The sequence below is a fragment of the Scleropages formosus genome, chromosome 1 (genome assembly GCF_900964775.1).
Source record: "Scleropages formosus chromosome 1, fSclFor1.1, whole genome shotgun sequence".
In the NCBI taxonomy this organism is placed as follows: Eukaryota; Metazoa; Chordata; class Actinopteri; order Osteoglossiformes; family Osteoglossidae; genus Scleropages; species Scleropages formosus.
In genome coordinates, this window is record NC_041806.1 from 4,613,645 (window position 1) to 4,640,848 (window position 27,204).

Sequence of the window (27,204 nt, forward strand, 5' to 3'; positions counted from 1 at the left end):
TCTTTTAATATAACGTAATTATTATGTGAGCGTGATGAAGCTTCACGCTGAGATCGGTGATATTAGATGCGTATTAAAATAGTGTGTTTGCAGTGAGGAGCACCAGGCTGCTCTTCTGCTCATGATCTCCTCCACTTGGTGACCTTCACCTGATGATTTTCATTTTGACCTGGCTTCTCTTGGCGAGCTTCACCAAGCGATCCCCTTCGCGGCTTCGGCCGGCGATCTTCTCTGCCGCGTGGTCTCGGCCACCAAGTTCCCTCGGTGGTGGTGGTCTCCTCACCCTGCAGCTGCCAGGTGTTCACAAGTTGATGGTCTCCTTGGCTTGCGCTGCTGGCGTCTCCCTCACTTGGATGGAAGCACCTGAGGATGCCGGTCTAGCATGGCTTGGGCGCCCGTGCGGGGGGATCGCGCTCCGCAATGTCACTCATCCGCCTCCGTCCGGACCCTCCGTCCAGGAGCATCTCTAGGAGGACGGCGGCGATGCTCTGCTGCCTCCTGGCCTCGCTCTGCTTCGTCTACTGTTTGGCGGAGCGCTGCGGCTCCCCGCCGGCCCCGCGGAGACCCTCCGGACACCTCGCGGGCTTCCTCCGCTGGCACGCGCTCGGGGGGAACGAGCTCCTCCGCAAATGGACCGGGGGCGAGCATCATGCTGACAGCGAAGCGGACTCGTCCCCGACGCGACTGAGCCCGCTGGGCGAGGGCACCAAGAAGCTGCCCCAAGCCATCATCGTCGGGGTGAAGAAGGGCGGCACGCGCGCGCTGCTCGAGTTCCTGCGCGTGCACCCGGACGTGCGCGCCGCGGGAGCGGAGCCGCACTTCTTCGACCGCGACTACGACAAGGGGCTCCGCTGGTACAGGTAACTCTGCTGCTGGTATTTCCGCGCCACACACACACACACACACACACACACGCACACGCACACGCAGCGCGCGCGTTATTACGGCCATTATTATACGTGTAGCGATAATAGTTGTAATAGAGGCTCTTCAGTTCAGTGCGCGCGTCGCTAATGCACATTCATATTTCTGCGTCTCTTCCCCTCGCTTTAAGTGTTGGACTCGTCGGTAACGAGCGTCGATTGTTCGTCTCGCGCGGGTCGGGGACGGGCGCGCGCGCGGGCGAGGAGGCGGCGCGCGACTCGCCGCATTTTCTCCGAGAAAATGAACATCGCAGGAATCGCCGTAACTGACTCTTCTTCATCTTCCCTTCTTCTTTCCCCCTCTGTCATTTTTTTTTTACACATTTTTTTGGACAGTTTAAATTTCCGCACTGTTTTAGTTCTTGGAAGTTGCGCTCGCACGTCCTTCGGCTTCGCAAAAAATAAGAAAATAAAAAAAAGAAAACTTAAGTTTTAGATCGGAAAACGAGCGCTCAAAATTGAACAAGTTTCCTGAGAAATTACGCCGGCGTAATACGCTTATGATTTTGCGAGAGATGTGGCCTAATGACTACGAATATTTAAGATCGTTTACTTTTAAATTATTCAGAGATTCGGAACAGATCGATTGCGGCTTCAAGTTCAAATCAGTTCATCGTCATATTTGAATTCATTCAGTTGGAATTAATGAGTTGGATCTGATGTTTGGGGATTTTTTGCAATTATTGTTTCACTTCTTTAAATGGTTACATTTTCTCTGCAGGCCGATCCGCTCTCTCTATTATATGAATATGAATACACACAGTATGAGTCAATAAATTGATCGAGTATTGATCATGGGACCCGTCACGGCTCCTCCCCTGCTTTTATCTAAAGTAAACTCACACCACGGGTCTTACTTTGCTTTTTACTCTAGGACACTTAAAATACTGTACTGTGGGCGAACAGGAGGCAGGATTTACTGCGGCCGATGGTCAAAACTCAAAATCAAAGTCAAAAAGCATATGGACATATATCATATTGCGTTAACAATGAAGGACAATTTTATCTAATTTCTCTGAGACTTTTAAACATTTTTTCTTAAATGTGATTTAAGATTTAAGCGCGCATTATTTAAAAATTAATAGTCATTTGTGTCAATAATTCGCACAATTAATTCGTTTTATTCCCATAACATCATCTGGACTCTGATATTGATTTTATTCTTAATTGTTTTCTTTTTTTTTTTAAAATGTAATAGTAATTCTGTTCATGGACTGAAATGTAATAAGCTGTATCCAAGTGATGCAGCAACTCATAAATAATTAAATTAAAAACTTTGCAAAAGTTTTTTAAGATCACATTTGTTCAAGTTTGTTTTTTTTTTTTTTTTTTTTTAACAAATGAGCAGTAATATGTTACATTCTCAAACAGGTAAAGTGGATGAGGAAAATACATCTTAATCTGAATTAAGATACTTTTTTTTGTATAAATAAGTAAGGGGCAAACAAAGTAAAGAAGTGGCTGAGTGAACTGAGGCCTTGTGATGAACACCCATGAATGGGGGTCCTGTGTGGACAATGGGGGGTGGCAGTGAAACGGCCCCTTTGTCCTGTGTCTGTCTTTACACGCACCACTGCACCTGAGCGCCCCAAACCCCGAGAAGGGGACGGACCCCATCCCCTCCCGTCACCAAGCCTCTTTAGGAAGCCGTCTTTAACCGCGACTGTTTTCCAACATAAAAACAGGGAGGTGGGTGGGGGGAGGTCACGCTCTTAAACAAAAACACAAGTTGACTCTCCTCGACGAGCGTCGCCCTCATCGGTGAGCTCGCTCGCTCGCTCACACGCGCACATTCAAGCAAATGCACACGACTAATAAACTGTCTCTAGTCGCCACACACACACACACAAGCAAGACACGCACAGTGCTCCCGTTCTTTGCTCCCTGTGAACAGATCGGTCTGTTTTCTTTCAGATTGTTTTAAGTGTGTGTGTGCATGTGTGTGTGTGTGTGTGTGTGTGTGTTCACTCACATTTTCTCTTGCATCTATGGCAATGACATCTGTAGCTCACGGAGTAATGGGCCATGGCGACTTGGTGGCCCTTTGGTGTCTATTCACCTGCGTTCCACCTTTTGATTGAGTCGCATTGCACTCCCAAGCACCCCATCCCGCTCCCCTCGAAACAAACTGTCCTCCTTTGCCTCTTTGAGGGACCACTCCAGGCCTGACCCTTATCCCTCTCCCCCAAGAAGCTCCCCCACCCCATTTCACACTTTTCCGAAGTCACTCTCTCTTTTCGCCATCACTCTTTCACACCCTTTTATTCACCTATTCATCCATTGTGCGGTTTTATGTCCGCGAGGGGTTCGGTCTGTTTGACGCAGTTGCCAGGATGCCGTGGAGACGGGGCCAGCGGTGCGTCCCAGTGATGGTGGGGGTGTGTAGGTGCTGCTTACACGGCTGAGGTCCTACGGCGGAAACAGCGTCCAACCGAGGACGTAAATAACAACAAAAACGCGGTAAATAATTTCGAAGGAGTCCGTCTGCTGGATGGCGGAGCGCTGCTGCTGGATCCCCCAACCCCTCGTGGGCCGTTATTATCAGTCGCACCCTCGAAAAGAACACTCCGAGTGAGGTCTCGCACAATGAGGTGTGTGTTTGATGCAGGGCAAGTCGTTGCTCCACTGCAGTTCATTGAGGCTGAAAAGAAATGAGAAATGCCCCCCCCCCCCCCCGACACACACACACCACCTTGTCTTCCAAACGTGGGCGTCAGCTGTTGGGGGAATGAAAAACCAGCGGACATTTAGTGTGTTCGAGGCCCTGGCTGAGAACACTTCGGGGCGCTTATTTCACAACCCCGTCGGTTTGAAAGGTATGTGCAAATGGGTCCAAAAAAAAAAAAAAAAAAAACCACACGAAAACACACTAGAATGGTTTTCAACCGGTGAACTATTGTGCCCCGTCAGCACGAGAAAATTAAGAATCCGCTGTAGGAATTGCCCGGATTTTTTATCAACATGTTTGTGCAACGTGATTGACGTGTTGCGCAGGTATAAAATGATGCAAACCGTTACACAGGTTCACATCCAAATAGCCTACGATAAATTACACATCAGCACTGTGTGACTCCCAACGATTTTAATACTTCGTAAGGAGGAATTTGTAAAAATGTCCATCGGTGGTCTCCTGTAATCAGATACGTCTGCCCGTATTCTGAGCTCGCTGGCTGTGGCTGTACATTTACTTTTGCATTATTATTTTTCCCATTTCACAAATGTGCCCCGATTTATGGAAAAATACCGCTGCGTAAATAGATGGCTGATTCATTTTTAAATGGCACAAAATATTTCATTTCACGTTTGCTTTGACTGTCTCTGATTGCATCTATATTTTATCTCAGTATAATTTCAGCTTCCAAGAAACCGTTTAAAGAGAGACGTTGCGCAAATAAATGTTGTGTTTGTTTACTCGTACGGGCAATATTATCGATATGCATTAATCACATTTTCAGATGTCTGCATATTTTTGTTATTGCTGCATTTGAATTTTGTTACTTAACTGAAACACAGATGTGTGATCATTTTTTATGAATGGATGTGTTAGTGGTCTCCTCCGTGAACCGCCACCTTATCGTGGTGGAGGGGTTTGAGTGCCTGAATGAGTCCAGGAGCTATGTTGTCTGGGGCTACATGCCCCTGGTAGGGTCTCCCATGGCAGACAGGTCCTGGATGACAGACGAGACAAAGCGCGGTTCAAAAACCCCTTATGACAAAAAAATCAAGGCGTCCGTTTACCCCGCCCGGTATGGGGTCACCGGGGCCCCACCCTGGAGCCAGGCCTGGGGGGGGGGCTCGCATGCGAGCGCCTGGTGGCCAGGTCTATGCCTACGGGGCCTGGCCGGGCTCAGCCCGAAGCCACAACGTGGAGCCGCTCTTCGGTGGGCTCACCACCTGCCGGAGAAACCATAAGGGGCCGGTGCGTTGTGATTTGGGCGGTGGTCGGGGCCGAGTGCCCGGCCGACCCGAACCTCGGGCGCCAACTCTGGTTTTTGGGACTTGGAATGTCACCTCACTGGCGGGGAAGGAGCCTGAGCTGGTGCGGGAAGTTGAGAGATACCGTCTAGATATAGTCGGGCTCACTTCCACTCACAGCTTGGGTTCTGGAACCACTCTACTCGATCGAGGGTGGACTCTCCACTATTCTGGCGTTGCCCAAGGTGAGAGGCGGCGGGCTGGTGTGGGCTTATTAATAGCCCCCCAGTTCAGCCGCCATGTGTTGGAGTCTACCCCGGTGAATGAGAGGGTCATCTCCCTACGCCTTCGGGTCAGGGAACGGTCTCTCACTGTCGTTTGTGCTTATGCGCCTAGCGGCAGTGTAGAGTACCCGGCCTTTTTAGAGTGCCTGGGGGGCGTGCTGGAAAGCGCTCCCACTGGGGACTCTGTCGTTCTACTGGGGGACTTTAACGCCCACGTGGGCAGCGACAGTGATACCTGGAGGGGCGTGATTGGGAGGAACGGCCTCCCTGATCTGAACCCGAGCGGTGAGTTGTTATTGGATTTCTGTGCTAGTCGCGGTTTAGCCATAACGAACACCATGTTCATGCATAAGGGTGTCCACCAGTGCACTTGGCACCAGGACACCCTAGGTCGGAGGTCGATGATCGACTTTGTAGTCGTTTCTTCTGACCTTCGGCCATATGTCTTGGACACTCGGGTGAAGAGAGGGGCTGAGCTGTCAACTGATCACCACCTGGTGGTGAGTTGGATTCGATGGCGGGGGAAAAAGCTGGACAGACCTGGCAGGCCCAAACGCATAGTGAGGGTCTGTTGGGAACGTTTGGCGGAGGCCCCTGTCAGAGAGGTCTTCAACTCCCACCTCCGACAGAGCTTCAACCAGGTCCCGAGGGAGGTGGGGGACATTGAGTCTGAATGGACTATGTTCCGCTCCTCCATTGTCGGTGCGGCTGTTCGGAGCTGCGGCCATAAGGTCTCCGGTGCCTGTCGCGGCGGCAATCCCCGAACACGGTGGTGGACACCGGAAGTAAGGGATGCCGTCAAGCTGAAGAAGGAGTTCTATCGGGCCTGGCTGGCTCATGGGACTCCTGAAGCAGCTGACGGGTACCGACGGGCCAAACGGAGCGCGGCTCTGGCAGTCGCCGCGGCAAAAACTCGGGCTTGGGAGGAGTTCGGTGAGGCCATGGAGGAAGACTTTCGGTCGGCCTCAAAGAGATTCTGGCAAACCGTCCGGCGACTCAGAGGGGGGAAGCGGTGTTCCACGAACACTGTTTACAGTGGAAGTGGTGCGCTGCTGACCTCAGCTGAGGATGTTCTCGGGCGGTGGAAGGAGTACTTTGAGGATCTCCTCAATCCCTCCGACACGCCTTCCGTAGAGGAAGCTGAGGCTGGGGACTCGGAGGGGGACTCGTCCATTACCCTGGCTGAAGTTGCTGAGGTAGTCAAAAACTCCTCGGTGGCAAGGCTCCGGGGGTGGATGAGATCCGCCCCGAGTTTCTCAAGTCTCTGGATGTTGTGGGGCTGTCTTGGCTGACACGCCTCTGCAGCATCGCGTGGAGTTCGGGAACGGTGCCTCTGGACTGGCAGACCGGGGTGGTGGTCCCTCTTTTTAAGAAGGGGGACCGGAGATTGTGTTCCAACTACAGGGGGATCACACTCCTTAGCCTCCCTGGGAAAGTCTATGCCAGGGTACTGGAAAGGAGAATCCGACCGATAGTCGAACCTCGGATTCAGGAGGAGCAATGCGGTTTTCGCCCTGGCCGTGGAACACTGGACCAGCTCTATACCCTCACTAGGGTGTTGGAGGGTTCGTGGGAGTTTGCCCAACCAGTCCATATGTGTTTTGTGGACCTGGAGAAGGCATTCGACCGTGTCCCTCGTGGCATCCTGTGGGGGGTGCTTCGGGATTATGGGGTTCGGGGCTCGTTGCTACGGGCTGTTCGTTCCCTGTATGACCGGAGCAGGAGCTTGGTTCGCATTGCCGGCAGTAAGTCAGACCTGTTCCCGGTGCATGTTGGACTCCGCCAGGGCTGCCCTTTGTCACCGATTCTGTTCATTATTTTTATGGACAGAATTTCTAGGCGCAGTCAGGGAACGGAGGGTGTCTGTTTTGGTGGCCGCGAGATCTCGTCTCTGCTTTTTGCGGACGATGTGGTCCTGTTGGCTTCATCAAGTCAAGACTTGCAGCGTGCACTGGGGAGGTTTGCAGCCGAGTGCGAAGCGGCGGGGATGAGAATCAGCACCTCCAAATCCGAGGCCATGGTTCTCAGTCGGAAAAAGGTGGATTGCTCCCTCCGGGTTAGGGGGGAGTTGCTCCCTCAAGTGGAGGAGTTTAAGTATCTTGGGGTCTTGTTCACGAGTGAGGGAAAAATGGAGCGGCAGGTCGACAGACGGATCGGTGCGGCGTCTGCAGTAATGCGGTCATTGTACCGGTCTGTTGTGGTGAAGAGGGAGCTGAGTCGTAAGGCGAAGCTCTCAATTTACCGGTCGATCTACGTTCCTACCCTCACCTATGGTCATGAACTCTGGATCATGACCGAAAGAATGAGATCGCGGATACAAGCGGCAGAAATGAGTTTCCTCCGTAGAGTGGCTGGGCGCACCCTTAGGGATAGGGTGAGGAGCGCAGTCACCCGGGAGGAGCTCGGAGTAGAGCCGCTGCTCCTCCGCATCGAGAGGAGCCAGTTGAGGTGGCTCGGGCATCTGTTCCGGATGCCTCCTGGACGCCTCCCTGGGGAGGTGCTCCGGGCTTGTCCCACTGGGAGGAGGCCTCGGGGCAGACCCAGGACACGTTGGAGAGACTATGTCTCCCGGCTGGCCTGGGAACGCCTTGGGGTTCCCCCAGAGGAACTGGAGGAGGTGTGCGGGGAGAGGGAGGTCTGGAGTACTCTGCTCGGACTGCTGCCCCCGCGACCCGGCCCCGGATAAAAGCGGAGGAAGATGGATGGATGGATGGATGGATGTGTTAGTGGTGTAACAGCTTGTCAGTTATTGGGAAGTTGATTAGAATATGAGAAATAGCCCTTAATGGAGTTATACAGTAATACTAGGAGGGCAGAAAAATGACTTGAAGTACTCAGTGGCGATCTACTGGATGGAACGCGGTACTCTTGCTCGAACACTTACGTTCACAATCTATGGATATATACGTGACAATAAGTGCACTTTTATGACCTCGGATCCTGCTGCTTTTCAGTGTTTTTTTTCTTGTCTTTGCTCATCATCTCGTCTTCTGCTCCTCACACTCTTCCGTGTATAAAATTCCGTTCTAGTGCTTCGTCTCAGGGTTTTGGTTGGAACGTCATCTCAGGTCATCCCCATGGAGAAACGCTCAAGGGTAGATGGTCTGGGGCACCAGAACCAATAGGGCAGCCTGAACTTGCCTCTCTTGCCCTAGATCCTCAAGCAGTCCTGATGAGAAGCTGACTACGTTTGAAGTCTAATAGGACGGATGACCTCAAGTGTGTAAGCGCGTGCAGCTGTGTGTGGCCGTAAATCCTGGGTGTAGCTTGTGGATTCACCTGTCTTCCTGTCATGGGGAGTGGATTTGTCGTGGCCCACTCGATGTCCGGGTCACATATCTGCGTGAGGGTCCAAGTCCATCTCCGCATCTCCCTTCCCCTGTCCTCGCAAAGCAGCCTTCAATGAGTCAAAGGAATCTGAGAACATTTCCAGGAAGTCGGTTTCAGCACCACCCACGGTGCGGTAAAAACCGAGTTGAAAATGTCAGCTTGGTTCCTGGGTCCATCTGTCCAGGGATCCATCCTAATGGACTCGTTTGAAACAAAATTTCCGATTCCTCTCCAAAGCTGCCGTACAAGGTCTATGAGTGTGAGCTTTGCTCCTCCCTTGAAGAACAGCACCAGCAAATGGCTTCTATTTATTTGTTCTTAACTCTCTGGAACGACTTAAAAAGTTACGTTTGTACACTGAGCTGCTTACAGTTATTTTCCCATTTGCACAGCTGGGTCATTTTTACTGTATCAATTCAGGGTAAGCACTTCCATCAAGGGTACTGCAGCAGGAGTCGGGTTTGAAACCCAGCTTCTTCAATGACAAGGTGACAGCTCTAATCGCTATGCCACCTGCTGTTCCTATTTATGAGAGAGCGTTCAGTCTTTATAATTGATTTTCCTTCGGTGATGTCAGGTCTCGTGATCTGATGTTTTTGCTCAAGCTGAAGAACGTCGGTTCTGGAAATATGGGCTCCGCACGAATCCCCCTAGGGGGTTGGAGAGGCCAACGTAAACACCGCAATGTAACAAGAATAACGTCTCTGCACAGCATGCCGCCCGTTTGGCCCCTGACCTACTAGAGTTACTGCACGTCTGCCCTTCACCTGTTGCGTCCGGGTCTGGGCTGGGGGTACGAGGGCGTTTGAAGTCACCAGACCTGCTGGATTAAGCCAGACCCAACCATCTAATGGGATAATTACCCCTCGCGAAAACATGTGTAACCCCCACCGCACACAGACCCGCATCAGACGTGACTAACGCCACACGTGGCCCTCCAGCCCAGACTCCCAGGTATGCAGGGGCAGCCGAGGGCAACTCTTCCTGATCACCATTTCGGTGCCGACATACCTCCCAGGATCTAACACCGGTATGAACTTTCGATGCCCCCAAGTCAGCCGTCTTGAACAAAATAAGCGGAGCAAAAAAGAGCATGTATGGCACAGCTTGGTAATATTTATTCAGGAAAAATTTTCCGTAATTTTAGCTAATATCTCCCAGTTTATTTAACACCTGGGGGGCACAGGGGGCGGCGCTGACACCTCACAGCTCCTGGGCTGTTGGGGTTTCACGTGGGTTTGAATCCAGCTCGGTCAGAGTGAAGTTTGCACGTTTTTTTCCCGAATTGGTGTGGGTTTCCTCCAGGTGCTCTGGTTTCCTCTCACAATTCAAAGATGTGTTTTCTCTGAAGTGGTGACAATACATCGCCCTTAGTGTGTGTGTGTGTGTATATGAGTGGAGGAATGCGTGTGATTGCTCCGTGGTGGACTGGTATCCGGTCCAGAGTTTGCCCTGCCTCACACCCTATTGTTCTGGAATAGGTTCCAGACCATCACAACTCTGGACTGGACAAACGGTTGTTGATCACTGATGGATGGATAAACGTTTAACTCATATCCAAAGCAAATGGTTGTCTAGGAAAAAGGGTGGAGAGAGAGAGAGAGAGAGAGAGAGAGAGAGAGAGAGAGAGAGACTAGGGGTTTCCATGTTATGAAACCACAGAGTGTTTTCAGGGAAGTTCAGTAATGGCACTGAAAGTGTTTCAATAACACAAGTGGTGCCACAGCAGGGCTTTCAGAAAAGAGAGATCGTGGTGTTTTACCTCGTTTCTGTACTCCTCTGTGCGGTGGTCTGCAGCGGGGGTCTTCCGATGCGGACTCGTCGGAGAACACGTGAAAACGCAGTCGCTTTTCACTGCGGCTTTCAGTGCCCCCAGACAAGAATCAATGTGGCACCCCTTAAAACATTTTATAATATTTATGTGAATATTGTATATGCACAGAACACAAATTTACGGACAGAAAAGAGACTGAAATCGAATCTTAATTTCAAGATTGAAGTCAGTTAAGGGAGTAAAGAGATTTACACAATTTACCGTTTAGACCGACAGCGTCGCCTACAAAGCTGCATCATTTCAAAGACACGGCGCGGCGATGCATCATACCCTGTTTACATAATGTATGAGTTGGCAGGTCTTCAGTTGTCTAATGAAACTGTTTCTTTATTCTTAAGTGAGGACTTTTTCTTTTTCCAAAACTACATTTTATGTTTTGATTTTTTCGCAAAATTGGGCACCCCCAAATTTCGGCACCTGGAGGCAATTGCTTAGGTTCAGCTAATTATAACACGAGCCCTGCCTGGATCGCCCTGATTTGTATTCATAATGTTACCATATGCTGGTTTATTTGCCAAGAGCAGTCAACTAAAGAGTGGCACAGCAGGTGGCGTAGTGGTTAGGGCCACCCTCTTGCAGCTGAAGGTTACCACATCAGTTCAGGATAAATCACGGTATGTCACTTAGTATACAGACCTCACATTGAATATACAGGTGGTCCCAACTTACGATGAGGTGACGTTCCGCGAAACTCATCGTAAGATGAAAATATCGTAAGTCGAAAATGCATTTAATACACCTAACCTACCGAACATCATAGCCTAGCATACGTGCGATGGCCATTATGGGACCTTTGCCGCTGCCCAGCATTGCGAGAGAGCATCTCACCACATATCGCCGGCCTGGGAAAAAAATCAAAATTCGAAGTACGGTTTCTACTGAATGGCTATCGCCAGCTCACAAGTCGAGAAATCGTAAGTCGAACCGTCGTAAGTCGAGGAACATCGGTATAATATTTCATGCTGGTCTTAAAAGACAAAAGAAGTTCTGCTAGGAAGGTTGCAGCCAATTGGTGTTTTTGTGTGGTTGGATGGTGTTTTGTTGGTTAAAGCATATACGCACCTACCAGGTGCGTTTTTTTTATTTTACGCAAGACCTTCTTTACAGAAAGAAACTATGAGAGTCACCAGCAGCTCCCAGCTATCATTTGGTGTTTCTAGGGGAAAAGTTTCAAGCGTGTCCTGACTGCAGGTGCCAAGTTTGTCGGTCCTGAAAGCTCGGGTGCTGCTCCCCAGCTCGTGTTTGTATCAGGAGCCGGAGAGCGGGATGGGGATCGCGGGGGGGGGGTGTCCGGGACTTGTCGTTATGAAGCAGCGTCATTTTCCATACACCGTGTGTGGGGGCGGGGGGTTTCCACTACGTAACTGTGAAAAGCGGGATTACGTCAGATGTGCACGCACACACACACACACACACACACACACACACAATTCCATCCTCTGTTCCCTCAGCTTCCCTGCAGGCAAACTGGCATATGAACCATCTCACCCCCCCCCCCCCACCCCCCACGAAACCTCTGACAGCAGGACGGCAAAGCCCACGTTGCGCTCAGTCCACGGGGGACAGCGCGCACTCCTAGGGGCACCGATCTCAGTCGCCGCCTCTACCTTCTCCATCCTAGATGAGCCTCGGATAAACACTATAGATCGTCGCCCATTGTTCGGTCTCCCTATATCTGGTTTTTCACGCATGCGGTCCGAGATTATTAATACCACCTGTTCTTAAACAGTCAGGATTATCGTTTCTCCAGAACGCTGCATCTGGTTCAGGGCCGTGACATTCGGTCAGCATGATAAACCGAGACCGAGATTGAGAATTGCGCCAAGCGGCTGTGAGGGAGAGCCTGTGAGATGCACTGTGCTTTAAATTTTAAACTGACAATTAATTAATTTTAATGCCTTCAAGTGTGACTTATAGCCTTTGCTCTCCTGAAGCCAGTCCACACGCACTACTACTATTTACTTTATGAAATTATTTTGTTTAAATGTACGCTATACACACTATTTAATCTCTTCGTTCATTTATTTATAATTTAGAGCAGAAGAAAACAGTTAAACAGAAAATAGTGAGACACAAAGAAATTATTTTCTTTCTTACTTCTATTCCAAATTTAGACTAAACTGCTTGCTTGCTACTGAAACTGAGCTTGTTATTCAAATAAACTTTGCAAACACATACAGTATGTGACTGAGAAATGTTCCAGCAATGGAATAAAAAAATTAAATTTAAAAAAATTTTTTTTCCAGGAACAAACCACAAGAAGGGTGTGTAAAATTTCCTCTTTCCTTGATGCCTTGATGATATTAGGCATTATTTAGGATGATTCTGAAGTGATCTTTTGCTGCGCTTTGTGCAAACCACAGTTTTTCCCCATAGGAAAGAATTGGATAAGTCATTTCATTATTGGGTTTTTCGTTTTTCGATCCATTTAAGGAGTACATTATGAGCGGTTGATGGGGAATAAAAATATTACACTTATCCTGTGTGTTTGAAGGACATCCCTGAAGTGCACTGTCCACTCAAGTGTCCCCTGACTCCTGTTTGTCTCTAAACACACATGGAAAGTGGGGGAAATTAGTCGTTTCTGCTAGAGGTTTTGCACAGTTGTGTATGGGTTCACATTCGGCCCAGTGGGTCTATGGTTTTCGTGTGACAGGGACCTGGACGCAGGTCAGAGGCAGAACCAGATCCACTGTCATAGGTCGGGAAAGGGGGAGGTTTGTCGGGGGTAACGCAATTCCCCCCATCCTCTGCTGTATTCCACAAGCATGAGTTCGGTCTGCTTGGGTTGTCATTATTGCGGTTGCTATGGAAAGAAAAAACGTGAGAGCACTGCCATTATCACAAGGGGATGGTTGGGTGGGGCCGAGTGGGGGCTGCCCCCCCAACGTCACCACCACCCAGACGGAGGAGGAGAGGGATGAAGAGAGGGAGCAGGTGCAGCACGCCTCACTCGCCAACTGCCACCCATGACCACCCTCACCAGCACCTGATGTTGTTCATAGCTGGTCCAAAAAGCTGTTTGTTGCCTCCAGCTGGTGGGTCTGGTACAAATGGCAACGACCAGCATGGAGGTCTTTGATGAGCAACGTGAGCTGCCGAGTAGGGATTGGTCACCAGCCACCCTTTAACCCACCTAGTGAGAGCCACGTAGGGTAGGGAAGGTGCTTGTCTGAAATCACAACCTCCACTCTACTACAAACCCGGTTCAAACACATGACCTTTCACACATCTATTTAGTGGAGGTGGGGTGTACCCCCCCGCAGCTCAGGACCCAGATGGGTGTTTGAAATTATTCCCATGGGGACTTGCTGTTGTACCTACGAACTGGACACTTAACATCAAAACATCAAGCTGTGAAGGGGTGTACTTTAAATCACATGCAAAGCACACTGCTTTTGAGGAACACATAATAATAATAATAATAATAATAATAATAATAATAATAATAATAATAATCATAATAATAGTAGTAGTCATCATCATCATCATCATCATCCATTGACTGATATCTTTGTCCCTCAAGTGTGTCATTCTGAAAAGAGAGCTCTATAAAAATAAATTGAAAGCAACTTATGGTGTTGGGTTTGTATACTGTGCTACTTACAGTGATTTGCCCATTTTACAGCAGGGTAATTTTTACTCTCTCATTTCATGATAAGGACCATGATCATCAGTTTTAGAACAGGAGAGAGGATAGACACTTGCAAGGAAATGGCTCTAACCACTACACCAGCCGCTTGTCCCAGTATGTATAGATTACTTTGCACAGGCCCATTTCACCATTATGTACATGCTTATATAGACTCGTTTTTCTAGCCAGCCATAATACCATATTGAGTTCATACTATCTGTGAATATATGCCAGACATGTAAGCTTCTGTGGTGGAGAAAACTGAATGAAAATTGAAAAGAGCGCCTTGGTTCAGACTCCCATGGTACAGCAGCCACTTGAGATGTATTAATGCCTTTCTTCACGAAAAGCAGCCCATCCGTATGTCGCCGTGGTTGCGGCATGCCTGGAAATACAAATCCTGCTCCCAGCTTTGTGGAAATACCATGCTATGTGTTTGTTTAAATATTTTGAAAATGATTTCAGTTAATCGTTTAACTGACATTCTTTTCCAAAGCAAGTTAAAGTGCTCAGTAATTTACAGTGATTTACCTATTCATACAGCTTGGTATTTGTACTTTTCTTTACCAATTCAGGCTAAGTACTTTATTCAAAAGACATTAGAGCAAGAGATGGTACTCAAACCCAGGTCCTTAGCACCTCTAACCACTACGGCAACCACTTGGTGGCACTTAGACGCCCCTCGGCTCACGTGACCTGCACCCGACGCCAACCATCTGCAGACATTCATCGTTAGCCTTTTTATATTTCAATCTTCTTCTTCCACAAACAAGCCTTCAAGGTGAACCTCTCATTTAGCTCATGAAGGTAGAGCCTGAAGAGGTGTGACAGATGCGGCCTTGATGGAAAGCAAGGACCGAATTACCAAAGGAAAAAAGAAAAAAAAACACACATGAAATTCTGAGCTCTTTTACCAGGAAGCCACGGCAGAGCTGTGGAGCCGGGCCAGAAACCCGTGTTATTCTGGCAGAGAAATGGCCGGTAAATGATGCGTGCACGGAGCAAATGTGTGTCACGGCCCTCGGCAGCGAGGAGAAACCTCAGCTTGATGGCTTTCACTTTTCTAGCGAACGGACAACCGTTTTACTCCGAGAACAGGAGCTGTCTTCATTCGGCTGTGAGAGCAGCTGTATAATTCAGGGCACCGGTGTTCGCATTCAGTGTATACATTCGTTTATTTTTCCTTGCCTGAACAGCCGTGTACCTTGTATCAGGACAGTGCACATTTAGGAGAGACACTGAGGGGCAGCAGGCGGCACAGTGTCTATCCTAAATGTACACCTTGCAATTGAAAGATCAAGGTTTGAATCCCGCTCTTGCTGTAGTACCCTTCATCAAGGTACTTACCCTGAATCGATACCGTAAAAATTACCCTGCTGTATAAATGGGTGAATCTTTGCAAGTGGTTCGGCATACAAACATAATACTGTATGCCACCATGGTGTAAAAATAGTTGGAAATAATATTTCCGCTACAGCTAGTGCATTAACATGCCAAACAGAAGGCAGCTGGTTTGTGTACTGGAAGTCCGGTAGGTTTTCTTGTGACACCTTTGCTTAAATGTTAGACCGCAGTTATTCTCCATCACTGTTGTGAAGACATGGAAGATTGGGTTGGCTAGCAGCACTTGTTTGTGTTTTACCGACAACCTCTGCATATTCTTTGCCCATATGCCTATACAGAGGCCCCAGTCTGCATTTCCAAGGGATCCTTTTGGAGGGGAGTTCTGCAGCTGCCCCCTGACAAGCCTGGACCGTGGAAGTCTTTCTGGACACTCCCGTCCTTTCCCATGGAATCCATGTACAGTACTGTGCAAAAGTCTCAGGCATTTAAATGTTTCACAAAAATATTTGTCTTGCACAGTCTGGAGAAATTTGACTAAATAGAGAACATCTAAAGAACATCCAAAGAACATCTGAATGTTCAATGAAGGGCTTGTTGTAGACTATTGCCATGGCGACTGAGCTGGTGGCGACCAGTGACTAGGTTCAGTTCCTTGATGTGGAAGCCATATTGAGGAGGACAAGGAGAGGTGACAGATTGTTCCTCATCAGTTGGCTTCCACAGGTAATGGGAAGGAATGAGCGAGGTCTTCTAAACCAATGGAGGGACACGACACGACCTGCATTTCACATAATGATGGAAGAAAGAGCCAGCAAAGGAGGACCCCCAGAAAGTGATTGATACGGTCACATCGGAGCGGAACATGGGCAGAGGCCTCCTGTAATTCCGTTAATCTCAACCTGAGCTCTTGTAATTGTTAATTTAACAACCTCTGACTCCACATCAAGGGACAGGCAGCTGTTGGTGGGAAATGTCTTTGTGATGTACGACAGACCATTGTAAGTGGTCCGATTCTAACGATTGGGTTCCGGCATGCTAATGGACATTGTTCAGAGCGACTGGGTTTAACCTCGAGGAATATGTGTAATAAAGAGGAAGAGGACAAGCCAGTGAAGGGACACGACCATGGAACCATGAAGCGATGCCTTATTTATCAGGATAAGGGGTCCCAAGGGAGACATTTTTTTCTTCCCTAAATGAGATTGTAAGACCCGTCCAGAACGTGACCAGAGCCCATCAATGTCCATTAGGCGGAAGGTTCTGAACCACTGTCGATCCTTGAGTCCCTTGACCCTTGTGCGAGACATTGCAGACCCCTTCTGAAGCGCATGCATCATGATCAATATAATATCTGTTATTTTCTACTATTTGCTGCATTCCTTGATCAGATGTCTATTCCACTGCTGGGGTCCATTGGACCCAAGGTTCAAAACCACTATAGTGCAGCAGTTCTGACGCTCAATGATTGTGCTTAGATCTTTGGCCGTGCGTGTGCTAAAAACAAATACTTTTAATGAATCATAAAATTTTTAACTTGATATTATTGTTCTTGCGGGTCAAAGAGTGTAATTCAGTTTAAATATTTTGGCATCCATTTACTCAACGAGTTAACAAGTACTTGGATCCAAATTCATTTCTTCTGTGTCTGGAAAATATTTTCATTTCTGCTTCAAATTCAAACCTGCAGCAGTCTGTCCCAGAGAAGAATTTTCAACATATTAGACACGGATCAATACTGAAATCAATACCCTGTGTTTTCCTGTGTATACACTGAGGTCACTTGTGTTTACAGCGGATATTTGCTGAAACAGGCTGGATTACTCTCAGTGCGTGACTATGACTATGGTATTCCACCTTTGAGATTTCATAGTAACCAGGATTCCCTAGTGGCTTCTTCTCCAGTTCAGATCCCTGCACAGAAGTTTCTGGAAGCTGCCTCATGTTTCCACAGAGCCCATGATTTCTCAGAACTGGATTTGTGACGGAATGGGGGCTGGTTCAAGTTACTGCAGCGGTCCTTCCGACGAATCTTAAAGCAAGGTGGTACTCCTGAATTGTTAGTGTAAGTATGAGCAGCTATGTAAATTGTTTTGAATAAAAACATATTCCACTAACCGATAATTATTTAGTGTGTGTTGTCCCACTCTTGGGTGAGGTCCTGAGCAACAAAGGATCAAGTGCTTCTTGAAACCCAACACAAAATGTCACAGTGTCAATCTCAGGGTGAGTCTTGTGAAATGAAGTGTTTCATCATGATTCCTTCTAAATGGAAACCCATCTCTACTTTACTCTATCAGAACCCTAACCCTAAAAAATAAATCTTGCACAAATCTCAGAGTGCTTGTTAAAGGCTTGCCTCAAATTTTCTTGCACAAATAGCCCAAATGATCGAGGTTCAAGCGTCTGTGCAAGATCTGCCTGGTGTATACCAAGGTCTACTTGGTAAATATGTGCTGAAAATGGGGATGGGGTCTTTCAGCCCACAGCATTCGGAGGTCAAACGGGGTCACCGCATAGAGGCTTTGTTTCCGCAATTACGTTATGCCATGTCCGCAAAAACCCGACACGTGTCACGGCACTCCTTCTGAAACAGAAACAAGTCACCTGCATTTTTAAAAAGCTCTTGTTTGACCCTCTGTGACAAGACTTCTTACGCTCACTAGACAGTAACACAACCTGTAACTCTAGAAGCCTTCCGTTTGAGAAACCGTATCGAGAAACGGCAGTTCTTTTTTTCTATTGGGCTGATCGTGAAGGGTGATACTCCACTCGGGGTTAGCCAAGGCTCGACTGAAGGGAAGAAGATTTTAAAGATGACGTGTATGTTAGCCTGCCACTTTCCGAACAAAAGAAGGGAGAAATAATACCATTACAAAAAAGGAGCTATTATGAAAAAAGAAATTGGTCTACATTCAGAATGCTTTTAGTTCTGTAGAATAGAAAATAGAAAATCTTTATTCGCCATCATCATTCAGGCACTGAGAGCAAGCAACAATAGGAGAATTTCAGCAGTCACCTTGAGGCTTTTACTCTGGTGAATAAACTTTTTTCTTTTGGCACACCAGCAACCCATTACTTTATTACATGGAGCAGAGGGGTTGACTTCACCTATACACCGCTTCTGCTCACTTACAACCTGATGATCACACGTGTGAGCATGGTCCTGTACTGAGGCTAGCTTACCCTCTGATACTGTGGTTAAATCCCCTGTAAAAAGGATACCTCACACCAGCTGCCCCTCCTTGCCCCCTGTTACCAACACCACCCTATAAATAATTAATACTTCCAATTAGCACAGCTGCATAATTCAAAGAGAGCTGTGATCTTTGCCATTTAAAAATCCACTTTGCTCCTCTGTGGTTGTCCTACGGGGCCCAAATTGCCCCGCCAAACACGTACAAATGCACACAATCTTGGGTCCACACCCTGAACGGAGATGACTGAGACAGTACATTGCCCCAATATGGCAGATTAAAAAAAATGTGTTGAGGGTGAATGTTGGTGACTGACTACATGTTATTGAAGGGTTACGTGTGATATAAAATGTTCACAAATGGCTGTGTGAGATGCAGGTGATTTGGGGAATTTTCAGACTTTAGAATTTAGCAAACAATGGGATGTTCCTGCATGGACACATTGGTCAGTGCAGTCGGGATGCAATATGGTTACAGCACATTGTTTCGGGTCTATTTGTTAATTCTGTGATTTTAATTTATTTTTAAAAATGGCTTGACAACCCAATGAAGATATAGCAAATTTAACCTAGCGATATTAGCTACGATAGCAGTAGGACTAGACTGTCCCTGTGAGCCCACAGAAGGAAGCTGTGTTTGAAAACATCTCTTTGTTACCCCATCAGCTGAAGGATGACGAACTATAAAAGCACAGTGCCGTTTCATTGGGATTTATGGCCCCCTCGAATCGCTTTGCAAAATCACTTCCTGTTTCCTCCCCGTGTTTACTAGATGTGCCGGCTGGCTGGCGCGGCTTGATCTACGGTGATTTATTTTTATTTGCTTATCGCGTAACTGATGTCCCTTCGGTCCCCATGACAGCTCTAATTTCATTACACAAACAATTTAGAGAAGCTTTATTAGCACAAATTAGAGTTCAAGCCCCTAGCCCGCCCCCTTGGTTCAGACGTTCCTACACAGGGCACTCCGGTTTCCCTCACGGCGACCTTCTCAGCACGTGCAAGGCCGCTTTTGAGGGTCATTAATAATGCCTCCTGTCATAGGGGAAAAAGGAGGGAAAGAGTCATATTATTCGTTTGTCAATTTATCTTTCAGATAAGTGTCTCTTCTCAAGAGTCAGCATAATTTATACCTTTTGGTGGATTGTGAAGCAGGGAAATGGCACACAGAGCGCTAGAAAGGTGAAATAAGGTCCACTACCCCTATACAGTTGCACATATGTGGGGAATATGTTGTTCAGCAGAGCAACAAAAACAACAAATGAAAACAAAGGGTCGGGAAGCACGTCAGCTGGGGAGCGACAATTTTTCTCACTCCTTTTTGATTTGCCAGCAAAATCAAGGCGTCTAAATTAAATTATCATCCAATAATCACTGGAATTTTTCTTAATCAAATTAAGCCAGTTGGTTGTGGGTTACTGCTCTCTCTGCTTCTGGCGCATTATTGCACTGCTGCATGAGAAGGAAAGTTGGGGTGTTGATTAAAAGTCAGTTTAGCAGTTCAGGAAAACATTATGTGATATTATTCTGCTGTGAAACACATGGTTCTGCACTGATGAAGAGGCCGTCTCTGTAGCCTTTAATAAGATGTCAAACTGAAGCCAGTATATCAGGTGATGTAGATAACGGCCATGGCATTTAGCAATAAACACAGAATAAATCTTTGTGTCTGGCTCTTTTGAGGTCGGTATTGTGAATTTTTGAGATATAGGTGCAGCAGACAGTGTTGTGTTTAATGACAGTCTTTTCATCCTGAAGGTGGCTGGTTAATGTTCCTGAAAAAGCTGTGCTGTAGTAAATACTTAAACTGAATTGGTCTGGTAAAAATATTCAGTGCTGTTGAGTCCACGTGAATCCTTGGAAACCACACACGGTCTCTCTAGAATATTCTGTATTCCAGTTGTGTCCGTATTGCTGAAAGGGGTGTGTCCATTTTCGCTGTGATTGAGTCCACCCATCTGGCTGCTGATCATCATCATGTTTTTCTTCAAAATTTTCCACAAATCGCTGTCTCTTTGAGAAAATCACAATTCCGTGATGTGTCCAAAGCATGACAGCCTTCATCTTATCATTTGTGCTTCTTATGAAATAGCTAGTCATATAAATATACTGTATATTCATAATACATTCAGATTTTTGACAGTTTAGGTCCATTTTCTGAAACCCACTAAAAAACATTACAAAAAACAATACATTAATGCAATGTCTCATCTAAGATGTCTCCCAGCGTTTGTCTTTCTGGGGCAATGCAGAGTACCAAGTATCTCAAGTCCCAGTTCATATGCGATTCAGATGGGGAAAGCTCATCAAAAGCTCATTCCCCACCCTTCTTTTTGCCCCAAATTGCTCACCTATTGATCTGTTGCTGCACAAATGCCATTGACTTTCTCTTCCCTGGAGAAAGATCTTCCACTGGCCAGAAAGTTACCCAAGGTTCATTGCTGGATCCTCATAACCATCCTCCAAGGGGGTAATTAGGGAGTAAATGGATAATGGAGAGGGGGATGCTCTCAAGCCTCCCACCTCCCACTGGGAGGAGCTTAGCTCAAACACACATGCATTACTGTGTATTATTGTTTGCCCCACCCTGCTCTGGTGGTTTTTAACAGAAAGTTGTGTTCTGCCCATGCTGTTTGTCATTATGTCTACCAAAGAGGAATATCCCAATATATATGGAGAGTTTCGGGGTGAATTCTGGATGTTAGAAAGGGCTTTTTGTCTAGCTAACTGTAAACACTGGTGATTACTTTTCAATGGCTGAATGCAAATTTCAATGTGAGCTGTGTGCCTGGTGGACAGTGCAATTTCCATGAATATGAATGCCATTTTTAATATGCAATTCTGCTTTCCGCCACCCCCCACCCTCTATCCAACCAAGTTACTTATTTAACATCCTATTTATTTTTCTAATAATCATGGCAATGCACTGTGTACATTCACATGCGTAGCACAGTATGTAAGAGCCATCAGTCATATGGGGGGCGGTAAAAATTTGACTTAATACCCTGAAAATTCACATCTCTCCTTTTATCAGTGGGCTCCCACAACCATAATGCCTTTCTAGGCAATTACATTGAGGTGAAAAATTGAAAATAAAACACGGATAGCTAATATGAATCATCTGCTACCCCCCTCACCTTCTTGTCTCTTTCGCCACTTCCCTGAAAACGTGGCGTTGGCTGCTTACCCATAATCACCTGCTTGCATGAAATCTGGGTACAGGCTGGCCAGGTAATCAGGCTGCTTTTAAGAAATGGAACATTAGTTACTTGACAGATAATGTGAGCTAGACAGGCACTGGGGCCGTCTTCTCATAATGCCCTACATAAATACACACAGGGCCGCTCATAAGGGGACGAAGGGGTAACATCCCTCATGCAGATAACGGGGAATGCATCACTGTCACCTTGTGTTTAAAAGCTTTCAATTTGTCATCTCCTGCTTAAATACCTTAACCCCTGAGGTACATTTGCCAGGAGAGGCATCTTTGTACCGCTTTTACTAAAGACCAGCCCCTTCTTACCAACTTGTTCCTATGAAGTTTAGGCCAACAGGACATTTTAAGACCTTTAAGTCTTCTGGCCAACATCTCAGTCACTAAGAACTGATTCCCAGATGCTGTTGAAATTGAAGTAGGGAGGCAGGAATTTTTGATTCTTGTACAATGGGATTTCCTACGTTTTTTTGCCCTTGAGGACAATTGCATCTTGTGGATCGTTGATACAGGGTTCTACTCCTGGAGTTGGTGCTTCCGAGACCATGGTGTAAGACAGGGCATTTCCTTTTGAGCAGCCACATTGAATTCTTCACATTCCCTTGGCTGGCTGGGCTGCGGTCCATTTGAGCTGACTGCATCCGCCAGGGTTCGGCCCAACTGGTTTCTCCCACCCCAAGGAACAGAGGGCTCAATTATTCACCTCATTCATCTCCCTCCTTTCAGCACTCACCCCCCAAACTGTATTAACCCACCAGAAGGACTCCACTCCTCCTGCAGTTATGGATCTGGAGCCCCCTCTGCATTCTTTCTCGACCTTCAACATTGATATTAGGGCAACAGGTGGTGCTGTAAAAAAGGGTGCAGGCTTTTGACCAGGATGTGACCAAGATGGACCTCACTCTTCTGCCACTGATGGGCTTGATGGCCTTTATGCATCCACCATGAAATAATATATTGAACAAACATATACCAGTCTCAGTCAGCCATAATACAGTTAAAAATCAGAATCTGAAGAGAGTTTTAGTGTTAACAGCAGTTGACTGAACATCCAGCATTCATAACTGCTCTGCAGCTTCATTCTTGCTAGCTGGCTTATGCAGTGCTGCCTGTGCAGAAATTAGATTCAGGAAGTTCAGTTTACCTTGGTTTACCTCAGGCTACCTGGAAGATATGAAGGGACTTCGAAATGCAAAATACTTTGCAAGCCTCCGAGTTGTTGTGAAAAAAATTGCCAATGCTGCTGTTAGGCTCATGTGAATAAATCATTTCAGATCCTCATTACAATCTCATTAGTTATTCTACACAATTTCTTAACGAAATATTTTTTTCCTGTTCTTATCAAATATTTAGTGCTACTGTACAATTTGCCTGAATCTGGATCTACCCCCTGCATCCAGGCAGCCCTGACAGGGGTTAACGCCTTTCCGCTCTTCAATGGGTTTGTATCAGGAGCTGCGATAGGTAATATTTTTAAACATTATCATCTCACCCTTTCTGTTTTTTTTTTTTCTTTTCTGGAAGCCATGGTGATGGGTGATGTTTTAGCCTACCCTGACTTGGCAAAGGACTGAGTGGTAGAGTGCACACATATAGCGAAGACAATTTAGAGTCATCAGTTTACCTGAAACATACATCTTTGCCCTGTTGGGAGGAACCTAGAGTACCTGAAGGAAACTCACGGAAACCTGGGGAAAATATGTAAACTCAATACAGACTGAACAGTGTTCAGACTGTTTTATCTCACAGCACTGGTGATCTGAAACACTAGTGTTACTCACATCACCCCCGTACTGACCCTTTTCAGAATTAGTCCCACAAAGATAGGAAAAGATGAGTTCCCAAGCCAAACACACCAGGACTGTATTTCTTTATACAGCACAGTAGCTTCTCACTCAAAGACCTAAATTCTGGCCTTGAATGAAACAGCCAGATTGCCCTTCGGGCTTTAAAACCCATTGGTCCTTGATCCCACACTGTGATAACACGCTATACCAGTGCACTTTACCCAGGCACCATTATGGGTTTCCATCTGTTCTAAAGTAGTTTTTTGCCTTTTTACTTTCTTCAGTGTCATATGTTTCCAATGGATTTTATAGGCCCTACTATATTTTTGCAATGGGATGCACTATAGAAACCATAAACTGTTACTGGGACAACATACCTACGTTCCTGTTCAGTAAATGTCAAATGAAGATTTACAGTCAGTTATTTATAGTCAGAATATCCATATAGAGCCTGCGGCATATAAATTGGCAGATAGCTGTGCTTCTGGCAAATCCTCAGTGATGGTTTATTTATTATGAAATGTCCTCCTATGCTTGAATACTTACATCCATTTTTCATAATGGGGGTAAACATATTTATTATCTCGTACCACTGATTCGGTTTTAATCATGTTGTAACTGTGAACCTTATTCTCTACAACCAGTCTCATGCTTTGCGCTGGAAAAGAACATATATACTCACTCTGTGACCTCTATGAGCTAAATTTCATTTTACCGATTAAATCTGGAAACATATTAAGTTACCTACAAATGATCCAAGTATTTGAAAATAAAGAGAGAGAAATTGCATTAGGTTTTTCCAAGATATGTTTTTCATTTGTTTTTTCATAGAATGATGTGCAGGTTTTGGACATGACCTTGACCAAGTTTATAGAGATGGTGTGAAAAAAGACTCCCTGTTCTTTTCACTTTACCCCTCCTTGTGTATCCACCAACCTCCTCACGTGTGATTTTTTTACTTCCGTCCTACTAGTAAGCTCTGAAACCATGGGGACCAACTCCAAGCATTGAACTCACCCCTTTTCCATCTATGCTTGGGGTAAGTCCACCTGCAACAGAAACAATCTTTGTTGTGTATTTGGCATGTGAAAGATTCCGCCCAAGCAATGCAGGTGACTGTATAAGGTAAAACATTCTTGATTTGTACGGAAAAAAATATATATTGTTATTTAGAAATAAGAGAAATGCTTTGAAGACATGGAAACGCAACTTTTACCCATAGCTGTAGTTTATAATACACAGCCCGCCAGTGTAGGAAAACGAATATTGTCATAAAATCGCCTTTCCTATCTTCTTGGGTCTCGGGTGTCGATGATGGATGGCGGCGATAACTTGACTTATGGCGGAGGAGAAGAACGCACCATTGATGCCAGAAAACTCGGGCTCACATGCGGGAAGCAGATAAAGTCTGTGCAGCCTAGAGCACTGTAAAATTTATAACGCTCTCTCTTACGCACACACACAGACAAACTCATACAGTCAGAAAATTGGAGGTAGACTGATGATAGGATGGATGCGCCCACTTCATCATCAAAATGTATGATTTATTGCACCGTAGTTTTTTGTCTTTTTGGGGCGGACGTGCTGCGCTGAGCTTCCTTCGATCAGAAGAGGCACAGGAAGCTTTTTACCAACGCCCTCCACCACCACAACAAAGATGATAACGATTTGATCCTTGGATACAGCTATTTTTCAGGCCCCCAAAAATCTACCACCACACGGTTCCTTTGTAAATGGTTCTCTATAATCCGACATGGTGGGACAGGAGCTCTTTCTCAAGCCAGGCTTCTGTACGCTCTCTCGTAATGAAAAGCAGATGCAGGCAAAAATTTACAGCGAAGGAAGATTAAAAAGCAGCAAATGGTCACAGATTGCCTGCAGGCCAGAGTTTAAATACCTAGCTACCTCAAGATGTTTAGCTCCTGGGGCCCAAATGAGTGGTGTAAGTAGGAGGGTGGATAACACTGTCTTCGCAGGACATCAGGAAATGAGGTTGGCGTTCTGATGTGCTCTGGATGTAGATGAAACAAGTAATGCGGCACCGATGTACCCTTAGGGCAGTTTCGTTCAACGTGGCGAACCAGCAGGTCTCATGCAAAGGCCTGTGTGTGATGCGCAGAACAGAAAAAAATTTGCCCATTCATGAATAATACAAATGCTAAGCTGCATCGGGAAAGCTTTTTGTCACCAAGTGGGGCTTGCACTGGGAGACAGGCTTAGGCAGGGGACTTGCATTGCCGAATGGCATGCGGCTCTATCTGAAAATACCAAAGTGTCTGGCACAGGAAGATGCACCTTCTGCTACAAAAGCAACTTCTGCATTCCATTTCAGATATGTCCAGATATTGTATATGGAGCACGGAGAGGTGTCTGGTGTTGAATGTGTTCATGGCAATAGGGGAAAAACAGGTCGTTTGTGTTCCATTTTGTCTGTATACCGTCATGCGAATTTTGTAGCCTAGGCTTCAGAAATGAAACGACACCCTGTGATATTATAAGACTGCTCTGATGGAGCATTTATAAAATCAGGGAAGAACAAGGCGTTAAGCCACTGAACAATGTATTCAGGCACACCCGTGTACACAGGCACATGTGAGCAAACGCATATAAAAATGCATACATACGCACTTACACGTATGCGGAAGCTTTCAGCTTCTTTCAACTTCTTCAGTCATTACATACCCAGCTTCTATCTGAATGCGCTGGAAAGGGTCCTGAAGTGTGAAAGGTGATACTAGTTCATCTTAGTAGCATAGATAAGACAAACATCAGACTCGTCTCATAAACTTCTGTAATTCATCTTCGAATTACTGAGTCTTGCTTTAAATATAATGCAGCTTTCTGGAAGATAAACTGCAGATATAAAGCAAAATGCGAGCAAGAAAGTATACAAACGGCGATTTTAAAAAAGCTTACATTCCAGAAAATGTTGACCTCAATAATTACTTTACTGCAGGACACTGAAATTAAATTGAAAATATAATCACATCCTTGACATTGTACCTTAATCCTAAAAAATGTCACAATTCGATATTTTTTGAGTTTCACCCCAAATACGTCCAGGGACCCCTTTGTGGGTGCAAAAGGATCATATGTGTCCTGGATGAAATTCTCTTACTGCTCAGTCCAATTTTAAATGAAAAGCTCAGCAATAGATTTATTAGAGGGGATTTCTGATAGGATTTTTTTTTTTTTTGACTTGGTGAAATTCTGAACGGAAACCCAGATACCCTTCTGCATTAACTGCGAGAAGGCTGATCATTTGCATTGTTGACTGTGGAATTTGTTTTACGCTAATTTGTTTGTCCTTCACCAGAACTGATTCTGGAGGACTGGAGGTCCCTGGCCTCCATCTGAAATAAGAATCGTAATGGGATCAACTATAACAATGATTTTTTTTTTTCTTTATGTGAGACTCACCCACTCAAACCTGTATCAGGAGGTACTATAACTGGATCAAAGCTGTCTGCAGAATGGGCAGCTGTGATTTTGACTTCAGGACCAAGTATCTTGCAGCGAACGTGCAAATACAATACTCTGAAAATTAGCCTGGGTTTATTAAACGGTGGAGTTTAAGCGGGTCTTATCTCTCACAAGCCACTGAGACCAGGATAACTGACTCTGCAGAAAAAAGAGGAGGGAAGGAAAAGGAAGCGCTGTAGCTAATGCTAATCCCATCACCCGTGCTTAGCAGACACCTTCTCCTCCTCCTTCTGCTCCTCCTCTCACTTCATCTTCATTGACGG

General features: G+C 46.2%; 1 protein-coding gene across 1 annotated transcript in view; it reads left to right on the top strand.

Moving 5' to 3' along the window:
• The first annotated feature begins 420 nt into the window (after positions 1 to 420).
• LOC108930179 (heparan sulfate glucosamine 3-O-sulfotransferase 3A1-like) overlaps positions 421 to 27,204 on the top strand; it is a 35,544-nt gene continuing 8,760 nt past the window's right edge. The window contains exon 1 of the mRNA XM_029254232.1: positions 421 to 860. Within this exon, the coding sequence (XP_029110065.1) occupies positions 421 to 860 (440 nt within the window). The remainder of the gene's footprint in view (positions 861 to 27,204) is intronic.